Raw genomic sequence first — 17197 nt, forward strand, 5'->3', positions numbered from 1 at the left:
AATGCACTTGAATTTAATACATGTAGTTGGGAGAGTACATTTCCATGTAAGTCATTGGATACATATAAAACATAATTTACTATTATTTAGTAAATTTAGGCGATCATAAACTATAAAATCCTAAACCTTACCCAAGAAGATAGGAAGATACATTCTGCGAGACGAACCTGAAAATGTAACACTGGTGAGTGAGTAGAACGGGGGAAATCCGCGAGGTACCAGGTAATTCTAATGGTGAGTGTTCTTAACTATATAATTTTCATTACATCTATTTAATAAATGCATTTTGTATGCTTTCGGCTCAATGACGATAACACTTTTGTAGTATACCCCCCCCCCCACCCTGTAACTTTCTGTAACTTTCACTTTTCAAACAGTTTTTTACATTTTCTTGTTCATCTATGTCAAAGCTGTTGAAATAAAATGCTTTTGTAATTACCTGTGGACTTTTTATTAGTTTTAATCACGTTTAATCCAGCCCACTGAAATACAATGTTAGAATCTTCAATTTACACCCGCAGTCAATAACTTGCCGCGTTTTCGTTGGCTAACTCTAAGGTAATTTTATGTGAACAAGTAGCTCATAATAATTTCACAGAGGAAGTCCAAGTATACAATATATCAATCCTATGTTCACGTAAAATAAGGTAGAGTAACGTTAAAACATTAAGCCTATTTTCAGACATTCAATTAATAATTTACATTGTTTCTTGCACAGGGTGGTGGAATTTCACAGCTGTCAGAAGAGCAGATTAAAGAACTCACGGAACAAACACCGTGTATGGAAGATGTCTACTTTCAAAGAGATAATGATTATTAGATATTTAACAATACATTTGTTTTTGAGATGGTTGATGACAATAATTGCTATGATGTTAAATATGTTTTAAAGATGACAATACTTTGGAAAAAAATTACTTTAAGCATTGTCTCTCCAACCTCACTTTGTCTCTGTCATTGTTTTTGTGTATGACTTACTGGTTTTCAGTAACTTATTATCAGTTATTTAATGCACAGACACACACACACACGCGTACTGTTGAGCTCAATTTTTACAAATAATTTTAATTTCAGTTAATGCTAAAGAGTTGGCCAAGTTGTTAAAGCGATATTCACACTATGATAACTCTGAAAAAGGTGACTTAGGTGTATCACTGGAAGAGCTCCTGAAGATACCTGAACTCATTGGATATTCACTGATTCCAGCAGTTGCACAGCTGTTTGTATTAGACTCCGGTCGAATCTATCCAGAGCAGTTCATATACATGTTTTCTGTATTGAACTCGAGGACTACAGTGGAGAAGAAAAGAGATTGTAAGGATTTATATTGAAATGATAAATATTTATGATGGAAAACCAAGTCATCACATACATTTTGCCATTCTCTTGCTAAATTTTTGTCAATTTTGTTGATTTAATTTGTAGTGTAAACTATGAGTTATACCATTAAATTTTTTTTATCTTGAATTGTGATTTTCTTAAACTTATATTTTAAATTACACCTTAGCTACAAATGTTTAACAAATTTTAATGTTTTTTGCCCCTAGTGGCCTTTAAGCTGGCAGATACCAACAAACAGGGTGTGCTAAATAAGTCAGATGTGATTGGATTCTTGGGTCTGCTTTATGCAGGTGCTCTTTCTGCCAAAGACATTGAATACTTGGCAGAGAAGATCTTACAGAGAGAGGATCTGGATGAACAAGGGCAGCTTTCTCGTACTGACTTTGATAAGGTAGGTTTTCATGAAACTCAAGTGTAGTTGTAGGTGATACTTTCGTTTTTCATGTCATGAATCATATTTTACTTTTTTGACTGCAATGGAGTAAATTGGTGGCCTGTGCTCCAAGAAGGGCAATAGGCATACGTGTGTAAGTAGTAAGTTAGTAAACTATCTATGTAAAATTTATGATTAACATGCTTTAGCACTAAATAATTAAATACAATTCAAAGGGATTTTTTTCTCATTTTGTAGTTTGTGTCAGATGCAGAACTGAAAGAGCAGTTAACAGTTGACTTACAGCTTCAGTGATGCTGCATGCAACTTAACCAACATCAATATCAAAAGAACACTGTATATGGTTAATAATATGATACAGTGTAAGAAGAGATATTCCAGACCACAGTAGTTTGCACAGTATATGGTTAATAATATGATACAGTGTAAGAAGAGATATTCCAGACCACAGTAGTTTGCAGCCATACTTAAAGAACTGTGAATTATTACGTGTTCATGCCTTACTAAAAGACAATGACATATATTGCTAAAGAAAGGGGTATTTAGATATTTTTTTATTAAAAGTCATACAACATAAGATGTCTCACACAGCTTCAATCCGTGAGCGAACTAAAGCCCAGAATTCCCTCGTTTGCCTCCTTCAAGCACTGGAAGGGATGGAGACAACAGTAGAACTGAGGGATGAGAGTAGCGTTAAAGGCAAAATAACAGATGTGGATGGGTTCATGGCTATCTGTATGTCTGATGTTGTATTTACAGACAGACATGGAAAAGTAAGCAAACTGAGTAATTTCTCTGTTCAGGGGAGAAATATCAGATTTGTGCAAGTGCCTGATGAAGTCAATATGATTCAGGCAATTCAGAAGCAACTTGCTTCTATGAAAGGTGCAAGAACTATGGGAATGCAGTGGAAAAAGAAAAAGGAAACGGTCTCTTGGGATGACTTGAAAGCTGCCAGAGCTAAGAAAGTGACAATTGAAAATCAGGCAAAGTGGTCCGTGGAGACCCAGGAGACCACACATGCTAGCATGTCAGAGCCACAAGTAGTCACCCAGACTGGTAGTGTTGAGGTAGAACAGGTTAAAGACTGTACGACAAATTTACCAATAACTCAGGTTGGTCAGTCCATAAATAAATCTGACATTGGGAATTTCACTGGTTCAATGGAATTACCAAGTACCTCTGTCACTAAGTGGTTTAGTGAAACCAGTGGAGAAGATACATCCACTGTGGCTATTGTTAAAGAAAATTATACAAATAATGTTTCACAAGACTTTGCAAACTTACAGGTTGATCCTGGAACAGGTGAATTGAACAAATCATAAGCAAAACTCTACATCAAGTGTGCAAAGACATGCATAACGTGTATGGCTCACTAAGACCCAATTGACATTCTTCACCCAAGTCTCAATGTGAGACAAAGTATTTGTTTTGAATGGTGGGTAAATCTTTAAATGGCAGAGGCACATGAAATGAGACAAGGCAGCAAGGCTGTCAAATGTACAGACAAAAAGCAGGAAATAACAAAAAAGGCTACTGTCAATTCTGATGCAAAAGTACATTTTGTTAAACTGCAAATTCAACATCAAATTTTAATTATGCTCAACAGGTAAAATACATCTGTGTCTGTACATAAAAACGGCATTTCTTTAAAATAATGGCCCGATTATGCTGATTTTTGAACTCAACCTGCGATTAAGCAGGAATGACCACTCCTGTGAGTTAAATGACAATTGGCCTATCTGTTTTTCTTATATTGTGTTTACAGTGTTGCATATATGCTGAAAAGTGAAAAAAAAAAGCATAACTACTAAAATAGTGGCCCGATCCTGCCGATTTTCGAACTTGACCTGCGTTACAGTAAGATAGATTACTCCTGTGAGTTTCATGACAAAAAGCCTATCAGTTTTCCTTGAAATGTGTTTACAGTGTTGCATACATGCTGAAAAGTAAAAAAGCAGCATAACTTCTACAATAATGGCCCGTTCATGCTGATTTTCGAACTTGACCTGCATTTTATGAATATTCATCAGCTCTGTAAATATACAGCCAAAAAGTAAAACTTTCTTCCACTTATCGTGTTTACAATGAAAGTGCACGGCGCCGGCGACAGCGACAGTGATGGCAACGACGGCGATGACAGACGCAGGTGATGGCAATATGTACAGACACATCTGTACATATTAACTGTACTGTTTGAGAACAGTAAGTGACATGGTTTTTCTTAAATGGTCATCATGGGAGAAGTGCCCAAAATAGGTTTTTTCAAATTTTGATGCAATATTACATAATGTTTAACAGCATAATGACCATCAATTTTTAATAATAAAATATTAGTATCATGGACAAACAGAAAACGTGACTAACAAAGGTTTTTAGGTCGATGGAACTTCAAAGTCACACCTTAAAAATGCCAAAATGTAAACAAGACTGCACTGTTCTGAAATGGGTTTATTTCCATTTTTAACACTTTTTTAACATAAAACAAAATTAATAGGATACTGCCATTTTTTATATGATCAACTAAGAAAATTGATGAGATGTGAAAAATATCAACAGAGCAGTGTTAAATGTCCAATTTCTTCCATTCTGAGATTCTGAACATAGTGAATGATTGAATCTGACAAACTGCAATGATATGAGTTTATTTCCATTTTTGACACTTTATTACACAATACACGATAACAAGTTTACCATCATTTTTACATAATCAACTAACAATGTTGTAAAGATGAAGGAAATGTCAAACAAACACTTTTACGTATCTTATTAGTTCAATAATGAGACTGTTAACATGCCTAAGAATTGAATCTGTAGAAATGTGAAACAAGACAGCACTGTTCTGAAATGGGTTTTTTCCCATTTTTAACAATTTTTTTACACAAAACAAAATTAACAGTTTACTGCCATTTTTATATGATCAACTAAGAAAACTGATGAGATGGGAAAAATATCAATAGAATAGTGTAAAATGTCCAATTTCTTCCATTCTGAGATTCTGAACATACTGAATTATTGAATATGACAAACTGCAATGATATGAGTTTATTTCCATTTTTGACACTTTATTACACAATACACGATAACAAGTTTACCATCATTTTTACATAATCAACTAACAATGTTGTACAGATGCAGGAAATGTCAAACAAACACTTTTATGTATCTTATTAGTTAAATAATAAGACTGTTAACATGCCTAACAACTGAATCTGAGGAAATGTGAAAAAACAGCATAACTTCTAAAATAATGGCCCCATTATGCTGATTTTCGAACTCAACCTGCGTTTTAGTAAGATTGACCACTCCTGTGAGTTTAATGACAATTGGCCTAACGGTTTTCCTTAAAATGTGTTTACAGGGTTGCATATATGCTGAAAAGTGAAAAAACAGCATAACTTCTACTATAATGGCCCGATCATGCTGATTTTCGAACTTGACCTGCGTTTTATGAATATTCATCAGCTCAGTAAATATAAAAGCAAAAAATAAAACTGTGTTCCACTTATCGTGTTTACAAGGAAAGTGCACGGCATCGGCATCGGCATCGGCATCGCCATCGGCGACGACGGCGACGACAGACGCAGGTGATGGCAATATGTACAGACACATCTGTGTCTGTACATAAAAAATGGCATTGTTGTTGACATTATATCTGCTAATATCTTACCCATGTGATACTTCATTGACTCTCACTGTTGGAAAGGTATGCTGTACTAGTGTTGTAAATGCAATTGCTTCCTTATTTCTGTGTATTTGAGACAGCTTGCTGTTTATCAAGATAGTTTGAGCACTTGAAAGTGGCATTTTTGAGTATAATTTTCTGCAAGAAGTGTTCTGTATGCCACTTCAGTTAGGCAGGTTTAAGTATTGTAAAACTCTTATTCTATAATTTCAGAGTTACATAGTTTATTACTTTCATACTTACAGTTATAAATGCCATTAAAATTTCTGAAAGACTAGAATAACCAGAGAATTCATGTTTTCAGTTTTTTTTCTTTCTCACATTTCTTTACATTAAGTTCAAATTTGTATGGATTTTACAATAAGACATTTGTTTGAATCTGCACTGCAAACACCCTTGTGTAGTTTTCAGAAAAAGCAGGTCTTTTTGGTTGCTGGTCATGATTACTTTATCAATAAGGTTTTCAATTTGGGCCATGCACCTTGCAGATCTAGCTGAGTGTGATGGCTGTTGCAGTAACTCATCTGGTAAGCTAGAGTTCATCTGAAAATGGCATTGTTTAATTTAACAAGGCCAATTCAGGCTGGGGAATATTTGCTTTATCTCACGGCCACACAGTGGTGCTTGCAATGGGGCACATTTTAACTACCTGTAATTCACCTGTAAGATATGAACAAGGTCTAAAACTTGTCCAGAACAAAGCACATGCATCTGAAGTGACCGCAGCTCTTTGAAAAGGTCCAGAAAAGGTCAATCAGATATATATATTTCATCTTTGTTTGCAATCATGGTTTATGCATGTTATAAAATTTGATTGCAAGTTGATGTATCTATCATCATTAATATACTGGCCATATTATTTATAAGACGTAACCTTGTCACTTATACTGGCAATGTTATTATTTGTATACGATAAACAAGTAAATGCAATTTCTATGAAAACAATGCTCCATTTTTCTTAATTATTATACCTGTACAGAAAAACCTGAAAGCATTGATATTATGCTCTTTCCCGTTCACCAATTTCAAAGAATAGACCCCTATGTATAATTATAAATATATTAAAAAAAAATTAAAATAAGCACCGTTTAACAGTGTTCCGACACCTGTGAAAAAATGTCCTTTAGGTATATTCTATTACCAAATCAATGACAAGATATTATTTCATCTCATTCTAACCATTGTATCTGGAGTGTAATTGTTTAACTACAAACATTAATGGCATCTGTTTTTTAGTGAAAGGTTCTCTGAAATGGAGTTTTTGACCACATTACCTTTTTCCTGGAGGAAAACAACGTAATGCATTTTACTTATTTTTCCTGTGTAAACAAGACGATTTCTTGATTTTTAAAAAAGTTTCACTTAACCAAATGGCTTAATGATTTCAGTTTAAAGAAATCTATTAAAAGGGCACTCCATGGGATTTTCTTGCCAAAATTAACATCTAGAGATTCTCTCCACACGTTTGAAAATCCCCCACAGTCATATTCATGTCTTGTAGAGCTTACAATTTCCCAATTCATGCTCTAAAGACAATAAAACCCTTTAGATAAAGTTAAGCTGAAGTGAACCTTGTGTTGTTATTACCCTTTTATCTTCTTTGCTGAAGCCATTGCCAGCTGGCAATGTCTGTATTACACGTGACACAGGGCTGCGCCACAAAACCCCACCATTTTCTAGGGCAAAAACCAGGCAATGTGCGTGATGGCAGATGTCATTATATTGACTGGCCAGTCATTTTACACTAATTTATCAAATTGTATATGAAATAAAACATCAAATCCAAGTCTAGGTACCATCACTGTACGGGTCAAGCTATTATTCAGGAGAAGGAGAAAACTGCCCTTTACCCCAGGAAAATTCATTTTAGCGAAAAAATTCCATGGAATTTACCTTCCAGTAAATAAATAAAATTAAGCACTTATGTAAATATGTTACAATTGTTTCAGTTAAAAAAAAAAAGTGTGACCTTGTATGGTTCTAAATGTAAACATTTTCTTTAGAATGTATCTTGCATTTGTGTACAGAAACTTTCCAAAAAAAATTTATATCAAAAATTATATAATGACTTTACTCAGGAAATCCCAATAATTATAAAGTCTCACTACATCAAGAAGCAATAAATATCAAAGTTCTGTTGCTTCAACGCATAATTCTGGATTTTCTATATCCCTTTTACTCTGAATAAGTCTTAATTCTAATTGACCTGGGCTTGGATGATTGCCTGGTCCTGCAAGTTCTGAAAAGAAGCACAATTTTTATTGTACTTGATAGTGAAATAATATTTACAAACAATATGAAAATGAAAAACTTATAAAAATAAATTTACATTTACAAAACTTGTGTAAGAACCAAATTATGTTACCTTGTGCTACCTTTAGAGTCCGTTTCAATATAACTTGTATGGTTGATATGGTTTTCTCACATGCAAGCTGAAATGGACAATGTACCATTAGCTCACTTTGAAAAATACTTTGTTAATTTAAAATTGTTATCAAAATCTTTACAATTCACTTCTGTATTTTAACTGGTTTAATTTTACATACCTTTAAATTGCCAGCATGTTTGTCCATCCAAGCCAGTAATAATGCAGCAAACAGATCACCAGTCCCAGTGAAATTTGCAGGAAGCCTGGGTATTTCCAAACGAATTCCTGTTTTGGACCCATCTAGTGAAGAAAAACAATAATGATCAATAAAAATGCCATTTTTAAATTCCTACTGCTACATTTCCCTTAAAGCAATAATAACTCTTCCTTTGAGATTCAAAATTCCGCATGAAATACATTGTAAACAACGCATGGAAATATATTCTATTGTATTTTACCACTAAAACGGCCGTTATTGTAGTAAAACTAAAATCTGTGCTTGTCAATAGGGCTTTCGTGCCTTTCTTCCCGGTCATCAAGGCATTCGTTGCTAATGACGTAATGGTGTCACGCGGATTCTCGCGTTCATTCGAGACCAAAATAACATATGGCGCCAAACGCATTAATACAGACGCAGACGTAAGTTGCGAGTTTTTGTACAGTGCGTCGGATAACGAAAAGCCCAGAATGGCACACATTGTGGATATTAATGTATTTTTAACAAAAAGACGAATATATCTCATGAATCTTATTGTTGTCTGCTTTTCCCGCGGTTTTAAGTAGGTCAACAGTGACTATGCGATGTCAGAGAGAGCTCCGTCAGTTAAAATCTCTTAAGAGATTTTAACAAAAAACCGTACGTTTAGGAAAAAAACCCTGGATTAACTTTGAATGCAGGAATGGGGTCGTTGACCATTGGTAAGTACGGGAAAATTGCCGTTTTTTCCAGGAAAATCCAATTTTTGGCCAAAACGAAGAGTTATTATGACTTTAACAAGTATATCTATTAACATACATGAATGTGAAAAACATAGCAGTGACATATTTTTACTATTCAATCTTCTTTTTGGAAAACTGTTTAAGCAAAAATTTGGTATGCTTATTATTCAATTTTTCTTATGGCAAAACTGTTGTATATTGTTCACATTAATGAAAATGTCAACCATGATTTTAACCAAGTCTTTTTTAGTTAAGTACAGATACAGATATCAATTAAACACTAACTTTTTGTTGAACTTCCCATAGCAATGAGAACATTCTCTGATCCCAAATCTGTGCTACTGATCACGACAGTGTTAATGCCCCTATCATGTAGACAATGCATGGCTTTCATGGCATCTGCTTCACTGTTAATCTTTATGTCAGTGAGAAGTCTAGAAAACAATAATAATGTTATAATCGGAGGAAAAGATGGAGCACTGGCAGAAAAATTGGACTAATTGGAAAACAATTTCCCAACAGCTCTCAGTAACTTCTAAGGAGGACAAGATAAGAAATCTAACATTTTGATGAACTTTTATCTTAGGTACTAACCAATTCACCAACTGAAATAAGAAATACTTCTATGAGCATTATCAGGTTAAAATGATTTTTGAAATAAGAGAGAGAGAGAGAGAGAATATCTTAAGTAAAAAAGTACTCACTCTGCTTCAAACTGATTAGGAGTAATGACATCTGCCAATGGAAGTATAACCTCCTTGTATATTGGTAACAGGGAAGGTGGTACATACTGGAAGATAAATGGAAGCCATGTCTTTACTCTGGTAAGCACATATTATACTGTAAAATTAGTTTATAGTTTATGCTTCATGCTGTCATACTTGGGTTCAGATTTTTACAATATTCAATTAAATGTAACAGAACAAATGAAAACGACTGATGTAAGAATTTATTCATAACAAAATTCAACAATTTGTGTCCACTGTGTACACAAAACTCATAACAATCCATATCAGTATGGTGAAATTATTGCTCAGTTTCTAATAGTGAATGCGTTTATTGCTACTACTTCTACAAGCCATTGGTGACAGGTGATTTTTTTTCCAACTACACTAATTGTCATATCAGAGATAGCATGTAATTTGCTCACACAAAAAATTGTTCTATTCTACTTAATATTTTTTGTGATGCTTACTTACATAACCTATCACATGGACTGTTTATACATAAGGAAAACAGAAATTTTATGTGATAGACTTCAATAAATTTCACTAAAAAGACCTACTAATAGAACCGCAAAATAAAGTGAAAAAGATCCATTATCTTTATACTTCAGCACATCTCAATGTTAAGAAATAAATAATCTAAATTGATAAATTCTACCAGTCAAATTTCAATTTTCTCAAATGTTCATGTTTAGTCAAAGAACTAATCTATTTCCTAGCCTTAAATAATTGTTTTCATACATTCTATAACATTATTGCTGACACTTCTAAACCCAAGCCTCTCCTTCTTTGCTACAGTACTATTACTACTCCCAGTTTGGCAATGATTTGCTGAAGAACAGCTTATAGTGTATCATGGTGCCGCATCATCTTATACCATTTAATTACCATGTAAGAAAACCCATGCTTACCATCTGTCCATCATCTCCCATTACAGGGTCACATACTGAAAAGCAAACAGTTCAATATAAATAAGTATACTGTCAGTATCTAATTTTTCACAGATAAAACATTTATTCTTATGTGTAATTCATAAACACATGTGAGAAGATGATAAACATGTACCTAAGTGATCACAATACTTACCATATACCAGGCCTGGGTTTACCCTCTTTAACTCTTTGATGACATCAGCCACTTTGTGAAGGAATGTTGGATCACCAATATAACCTGAGTAAATATGAGCAGCATGTTTTAAAATTTTCTAAATTCAAATCTTGTTGATTTTATTCTTAAATATAATGACATTGGTCATGCAGTTTTTTTACTCGTTTTCAATATTTCAAAACAATATATTTATTCATACACTTAATAGTTATTTCAGAGCTTTTATACAAAAATTAAACTTACCTGTAAGTAAGTAGGAGAATTTGTCCAGATTGTTGTCTTGCAATCCTTTAATTAACTCTCCTAGTTCGTCTGACTTAATAACTTGTCCCGTAAAGGATTTATATCCTAGAGCAATAATTACAAACATGGCACACAATTTTGTTTTTCACAATCTACAAGTCGTCTTTATTTCTATGTAGTACATTAACACCACTAAGGACATTTAAGTTTCCATTCTTTTCTATATTTTACCCTTTTATAATTATAATTAATATTTTTACTTTTGACAGAGATATATTTTACAGCATATAATGCTTAAAGCTATTTAACTTTTTTTCCCTTTCTTGAATTCCTTTTTTCAAGGACCATTTCATAATATTTTGGAAATAATTAATGGAATAATTGAAGGGAAATAAAAATTACTTTTCCAATAAGCATGGAAGATATAATCATGATAAATACTGATTTTTTTCCCATTCAACAGTTATCTAAGTTGTAAATTATAATTTGCTCTTATAAATGCTTATTGCATTTTCGTATCAAATGCTTATGATTGTGTTGTAGAAGTGTGCACTTGAATAAATGTTAAATAGCATCAAGAAATATAATCTATGATCATTATACTGTGGAACAGCACTTGGGCTTAGGCAATCAACTTCTAGGTATCTGAATATTAATTTTAAAAACAGTCAATTACCCAAATGTGATACGAAAACTGTACAGGTGAATTAAAACAGATGAATTACCTGTGTGGTTTGAAAACTGTACAGAATTTATGGCATCTACTTCGAAACCAAGCACCTTGAAAAGAATGAAAAGACAGAGAATGTTTTAAGTAGAGTTAACGAGGAAGCCTTTTAAATGTCAATGCTGCAAATGCATGACAAACATAAATATTTAAGCATATACGTTAACTGTTTATCTATTCCATTACCCTACTTATGCATTTGTTCGGTCACAGCCTTTGTAAAAAATTGCTGGAACTAATAAAGATTATTATTATTATGATTCTAGCAGACCATCAACTTCAGGAGTAGATCGACGTCACTTAAGTCTTAGTACCTGAAGAGGGAATGTTGCGCTTTTGTTCCCGACATAACCAGATACAACATGACTTTGAATAGACAGCACTCGACCTCTACCGGCACTTTCCATCATATAATGTTAAATGGAAAAATCGCACTACTCTACTACTTTTCAGCTGATCGTGTCTTTCCGACGACCTTTTTCCACAGTCTGTGCTTGCACCCTCGTGAACCGGATGTCAGTAAACGGAAGAAGTGTAAATGTCTCTAAAATGGAGATTCAATTTAAACTTTGCACTGCACTTCGAATATTTTATTCCAGTACCGATTGAATAAAATGCTCTTTCATGTAGAATTTTATTTTTCTACAGCAATTTTATCACTTGTTATAGCCTTAAAGCAAATTTATACTCTAAAGTTAATGAAAAGTTATACTCGATGATGCCTAAAAATGTAAACAAAGAATCCCAGTCTTGATGAAACATTTCATGTGGCCTTTGGACATAGGCGGTCTGCTATGGTCAGCTTTAGAACTGGTAATTGAGCTGATAAGTTGTGGTAGAGATGGGAAGATTAGACGGAAAGGTAGTCGTCCTTTCTGCAGCTGCACAAGGAATAGGAAAATCAACTGCTTTGGTGAGAATTTCCAGAATGAATTTATAATAAAAATGGTCAAATCTACAATAAAACAAATAAACCTATTCATTCAATATCGGACATTATGGACACCTCTACATAACTGTTCCATTAAAACTACATATTTTGGCAAAATGAATATTCATTTAAGTTTTAAAGCTTTACAATGAAAGTCCTCTTTGATTAGTCTATGCTGGAACCGTAAAAATCCACATTTGTTGCGTTAGGATGATATTGCTCTTTTACAAGGCATTTGCAAGAGAGGGTGCTCAGGTCATAGCAACCGATATAAATGGAGAGAAACTGAAGGAACTAGATGGCACACCAGGTGATACATGTTTTTTGTTATGTTTTGTTCAGTTGTTAATTTATTTGTTTCTATTATAGTCTTTTTCACTCATAATTTATTGAAGTGAGTTCACATGGTGAGTTTAAGTAAATTGTTGTTGCCAGGTCTAAAAATGAACCTGGCTTTTTACAAAAAAAAAAAAAAAAAAAAAAGGAAATTTAGTCAGAAAGTATTATTTTAGTCAATAAATTGGGAAAGTGATCCATTAGCAAGTCAATTTTGTTTGGGCAAGTATGCGTTAATTCTAATTGGTCCACTGCAGAAATCACTTGTGCAGGGCAAGTTGCATCAATACGTATATGTACATGTATGTTGAGCCCTGATTATTTTATGAAGATGCAAATATTTGTATAGATTGTAAAAGTATTGACATTGTGATAAAATGATCTCCTTTGATAGGAATAATAACGTCATAACTTTAATTTTTAACTTGATAGGTATTGAAACAAGAGTAGTAGATGTCACAAAGCAAGCAGACATAGAGGCACTTGTGAGTTCATTGGACAAGTTGGATGTATTGTTCAATTGTGCTGGGTAAGCTAAAGATTATGCCACATCAGACTCATGTTTTTTTGTTATATGAAGGGGACTCATAAAATGCATTTTCATCGAGAGACAGGTATATTTTGCATAGTAATACCATAGTTCCAGGTGAGTTTCATTTTAAAGGTAGCAGATGAATGTTGCAACTAACTACTTTCATTTTCAATAATAATACTTGCCTTGTTACCAAAATTCCACTCTTTCTAAATGAAAATATACTTATTGGAAATAAACCTGTCTTCTATACATCGTGGTATGTTAATGATCTACTCCTGGACTCTGGGGAGTTCTATGACTTCACTGCATTCAGGGATATCCACGGTATTGACACAAATTTTGTCGAATACCAAGGAATTATCTCAGCCATAAAAGAATGGCTTGGTGGTACTCCTGAAAAATTAAGTAAAATGGCCACTCCTCTAATTCCTGATCATATATTGTTGCTCTCAGGTTGTTCAAAAGGCTCAAAGATTTATTATAAAACTTTAAGGAAAGTAGGTGTTCTCATTATGTTGCAATTTAAATTTTATATTTATTTAAGAAGATGTTCACAGGGTAAACCAACATTAGGAGGTTTGATTTCATCGCTTAAATATCTGGTGAAAACAGATAAGTCAATCTGTCAGTACAATTCAAATATAATTAAGTTATTTTCAATTTGAATATTTAGCGTACGATGATGTAATTAACTAAAAAGTGCTATATAGTATAACATCTCTTATGTGTGAGTGTGAGCGAGTGTCTGTTTGTTTGTTTTTGTATTGTCATGTATTCGTGATGTATTGTGTCAATAAAAAAATAAAAATAAAAAAAAATTTCACTTGCCTTTGATTTGGTAGTTTTGTTCATCATGGAACCATTCTGGACTGTAAAGAGGAAGAATGGGACTTTGCATTTAATCTGAATGTTAAGAGCATGTTTCTCATGTGTAAAGCTGTCATTCCAAAGGTAAATATGGTATATCACCAGTTTTGAAAAGATTCTATTCTTTTAATGTAATATGCCTTTCAAAATTATAATTTTCAAGCTCTAAGTGATTAGTTGAAAGAGAAGTTCTCATTGATTGGGTAGCTGGTTAAAGCATGTAAAATATAAATTAAGAATTGCACAGGTATATTGTTTTGTTGCACTATATTATCTTGTCAATACATTTCAGATGCAGGCCGGAGGTGGTGGCAGCATCATCAATATGTCATCAGTTGCATCTAGCATTAAAGGTAACTAGCACTGGAGAACAGGAGAGAATCTAATGCTCATTTTTTGAACTGGTGCACTAGTTTAGCCTAAAGCTATAATGCAAAGACTTTAGAATGCAATTGTCATGATTAAATAACTTTGGATACAGAAAAAAATTATGAAAACTCTCTGAAGGTAATTGAACAGTGATTAAAAAAAATAGACCAAACAATGGTACAACAGTAGGCTGAAAGATATTTAGTAAAAGTGAGTCTAAAAAGGCCAAGCAACAGCAATGTTGCTGTTTTTGTACTCTTACCAATTTTCTGTTTTAGGAGCACCAGTCCGCTTTGTGTATGGCGCTACCAAGGCTGCAGTAATAGGACTAACTAAGTCGATTGCAGCGGATTTTGCTGCACAAGGAATCCGTTGTAATGCAATATGCCCAGGTAAAATGTCAACCATTAAATAAATTCACCAGAGATAAGTTATGGGTCTTTATTTGCCATCTTTTGCAAGCTAGTAATATTTGCTCTAAAAGATATGAGCTGATCATGTCTATGTGATTAAGTTATATGCATTTTGCCACAGTGAAAATTATAGACACTTTGTCATAAATTAATCAGATATATTCTAGCTAAGTTGAAGCAGACAAGAAGGCACTTTTTATCTGGGATTTCCTCAAATTAATTTTATTGCTCAGAGACCATCCCCAAGAGATTGGTCCAGACCCTGTCAATTTGATGGTTTGCCTTATCACTTTTCAATCTCTGGCTCTGGACTTGGACATGTATTGTAATCCTTGACATTTTAGAAATCCTTTGCCATTGCTCACAATAAAAAAAGAAGAAAAAAAACACTGATGTCCTGCAAAAAAGGGATCCAGGTTAAAATATTGGTTTGTTTTTTTCCAGGCACCGTAGACACACCATCATTAAGGGACAGGCTGAGAGCACTTGGAGATGAGGAAGAGGTGAGGTTCAACATTATATTGGTAGATTGCCATATTATATATGTATGAACAATCTGTTAATATCTACTTGTTTTTTTCAAGTAATTTTTTAGGTGTTAGCACAAGTGTGTTTAAATGCTGTATTTGATATTAAATTAGATCATGAGAGTGTTGTACATATTGTACTGGCACCAGCAGCTTTGAAGTTTACACATATTGTTTTTCATCTCAGGTTCTGAAAACCTTTGTTGCCAGACAGAAGATGGGTCGTCTTGGCACAGCAGAGGAGATAGCAGCATTGTGTGTATATCTAGCTTCAGATGAGGTTAGTAGTGGACTTCCTTCTAAAATTCCAAACTGAAAAAAATTGTTCACAAATTGTAAACATGTAAAAGTTGAATAGGAACAGACTGAGTGCTTTAGCATTTTCATTGTAATAGAAATGTTTGTCATTATGAATCAAAATATTGTGTCCTTTTTTTGTGAATGATAAAATTAATTTCATAGAAAGTAAAGCTGGTCGATCAGTTGAAAGTTGTGGTTTGTAGTTCCTAGTTTTTTTCATGCACAGTATAATGTGGTTATTGGTAGTATTAAATGCAATGCAAAGAATTAACTTATTTTTTTTCAGTCTTGCTATACCACTGGAACTGAGTGTGTCATAGATGGAGGATGGAGTGTTTGAATACTGTCACAATTTAAAATTAAAAATCTATGCAATATCAGGTATTATTGTATAATAATATAAAATACATTGTTATATCAGAGGATTCCAGGTCTGATAAAAATCATTACGACTGCTGATGTCATCACCATCACCAAATGACGGTGACATAATACGTGGTGTATGACCAATTACAGTAAAGGAAATATATTATTAATCAGACAGCTGACTAATCTGAGTATAGAAAAACATATCAATCAGACAAAATCAATATGCTGGATAACAGCAAAACTTTTTTTTGTTATCCAGGCGGACATTGACATTTATGTTTTTGATTATGTAATAGAATAATTATTAATTTCACTTTTTGTGAAAATGTTGTTTTGAGATAAATCTTGGCTGTGCCTTGAGATCAACCAATAGCACTTTGCTGCAAAAGACCATATTAACTTCAGCCAAAGTCAATAATGAAATAGGATCAAACTAGATGATAACAAGATCAATATTATTTTTAAATCAGTATTTTTATGAATGTTTATATTTCAATCAAGCACAAAAACATTAAAATAAGATCTGAGGCATGCAGTGCTTGCTACATGTATCTTGTTTGTGTATGATTACTTTCAATTTCATAACAGAAAACTGAGTATTTTATAGCCTTGACATTACAGTAAACTATTGGAACTGTGATTGCAAATTTGTTGATCAATTTGTATGTGCTGGCACTGTTTATCGTCTATCCAATGTCTTAAAATATAATCTTTTCCCGTTTTGTTAATAGATTAAAGAAAAGTCATGTGTACTTATATTACAAGGTATTCAAAAATGCAAAGGTGACAATTTTTTATTTTGATCAATGCAAAAATGTTTCGGACTTAAAGTTTGTAAATAAACGTGATTGTAGTATTTGTTTTTAGTTGTAACTGGATTTTGCACAATGACGATGTTGCTGAAGTTGAATGTCTGTATGCATGCATGAGTTTCATTGTCTTTTCATACTGTTTGTGCTAACTTCCAGGCTCTTATACACCCCTGTGAATACTTTATTATACTATTCCCTCTGTAAACATT

At 33.3% G+C, this 17197-nt stretch overlaps 4 protein-coding genes across 6 annotated transcripts; 3 read left to right on the plus strand and 1 right to left on the minus strand.

Annotated features, from left to right (window-relative positions):
* The first annotated feature begins 67 nt into the window (after positions 1-67).
* LOC106181833 (calcineurin subunit B) lies at positions 68-2071 on the plus strand. The gene is made up of 5 exons (XM_013566335.2): positions 68-234; positions 719-779; positions 1075-1314; positions 1548-1732; positions 1973-2071. Exons 1-5 carry the CDS (start codon positions 232-234, stop codon positions 2027-2029), a joined length of 546 nt encoding a protein of 181 aa, XP_013421789.2. The 5' UTR covers positions 68-231; the 3' UTR covers positions 2030-2071.
* A 242-nt stretch (positions 2072-2313) lies between these two features.
* On the plus strand, positions 2314-3210 carry LOC106181832 (uncharacterized). The gene has a single exon (XM_013566334.2). It carries the CDS (start codon positions 2314-2316, stop codon positions 3058-3060), a length of 747 nt encoding a protein of 248 aa, XP_013421788.2. The 3' UTR covers positions 3061-3210.
* A 2417-nt stretch (positions 3211-5627) lies between these two features.
* LOC106181828 (pyridoxal kinase) lies at positions 5628-12065 on the minus strand. Of its 2 annotated transcripts, XM_013566327.2 has the most exons (10): positions 11844-12065; positions 11528-11582; positions 10803-10907; positions 10539-10622; positions 10364-10398; positions 9432-9517; positions 9013-9161; positions 7967-8088; positions 7786-7852; positions 5628-7659 (listed from the first exon to the last, which is right to left on the minus strand). In XM_013566327.2, the coding sequence occupies exons 1-10, from the start codon at positions 11937-11939 to the stop codon at positions 7547-7549; spliced, it is 912 nt and encodes a 303-aa protein (XP_013421781.2). In that variant the 5' UTR covers positions 11940-12065; the 3' UTR covers positions 5628-7546. The 2 variants fall into 2 exon arrangements, with proteins under 2 accessions (XP_013421781.2, XP_086857968.1); XM_087001842.1 differs by lacking the exon at positions 7786-7852.
* A 190-nt stretch (positions 12066-12255) lies between these two features.
* LOC106181829 (dehydrogenase/reductase SDR family member 6) lies at positions 12256-17034 on the plus strand. 2 transcript variants are annotated; one of them, XM_087001844.1, is made up of 9 exons: positions 12256-12442; positions 12692-12770; positions 13229-13325; positions 14174-14282; positions 14491-14551; positions 14846-14959; positions 15425-15483; positions 15695-15787; positions 16094-17034. In XM_087001844.1, the coding sequence occupies exons 1-9, from the start codon at positions 12371-12373 to the stop codon at positions 16145-16147; spliced, it is 738 nt and encodes a 245-aa protein (XP_086857970.1). In that variant the 5' UTR covers positions 12256-12370; the 3' UTR covers positions 16148-17034. The 2 variants fall into 2 exon arrangements, with proteins under 2 accessions (XP_086857970.1, XP_086857971.1); XM_087001845.1 differs by having other exon boundaries at positions 12293-12442; positions 12670-12770.
* Positions 17035-17197: the final 163 nt, after the last annotated feature.

The sequence above is a fragment of the Lingula anatina genome, chromosome 1, assembly GCF_051362555.1.
Source record: "Lingula anatina isolate TDL-2025a chromosome 1, LinAna3.0, whole genome shotgun sequence".
Lineage (NCBI taxonomy): Eukaryota > Metazoa > Brachiopoda > Lingulata > Lingulida > Lingulidae > Lingula > Lingula anatina.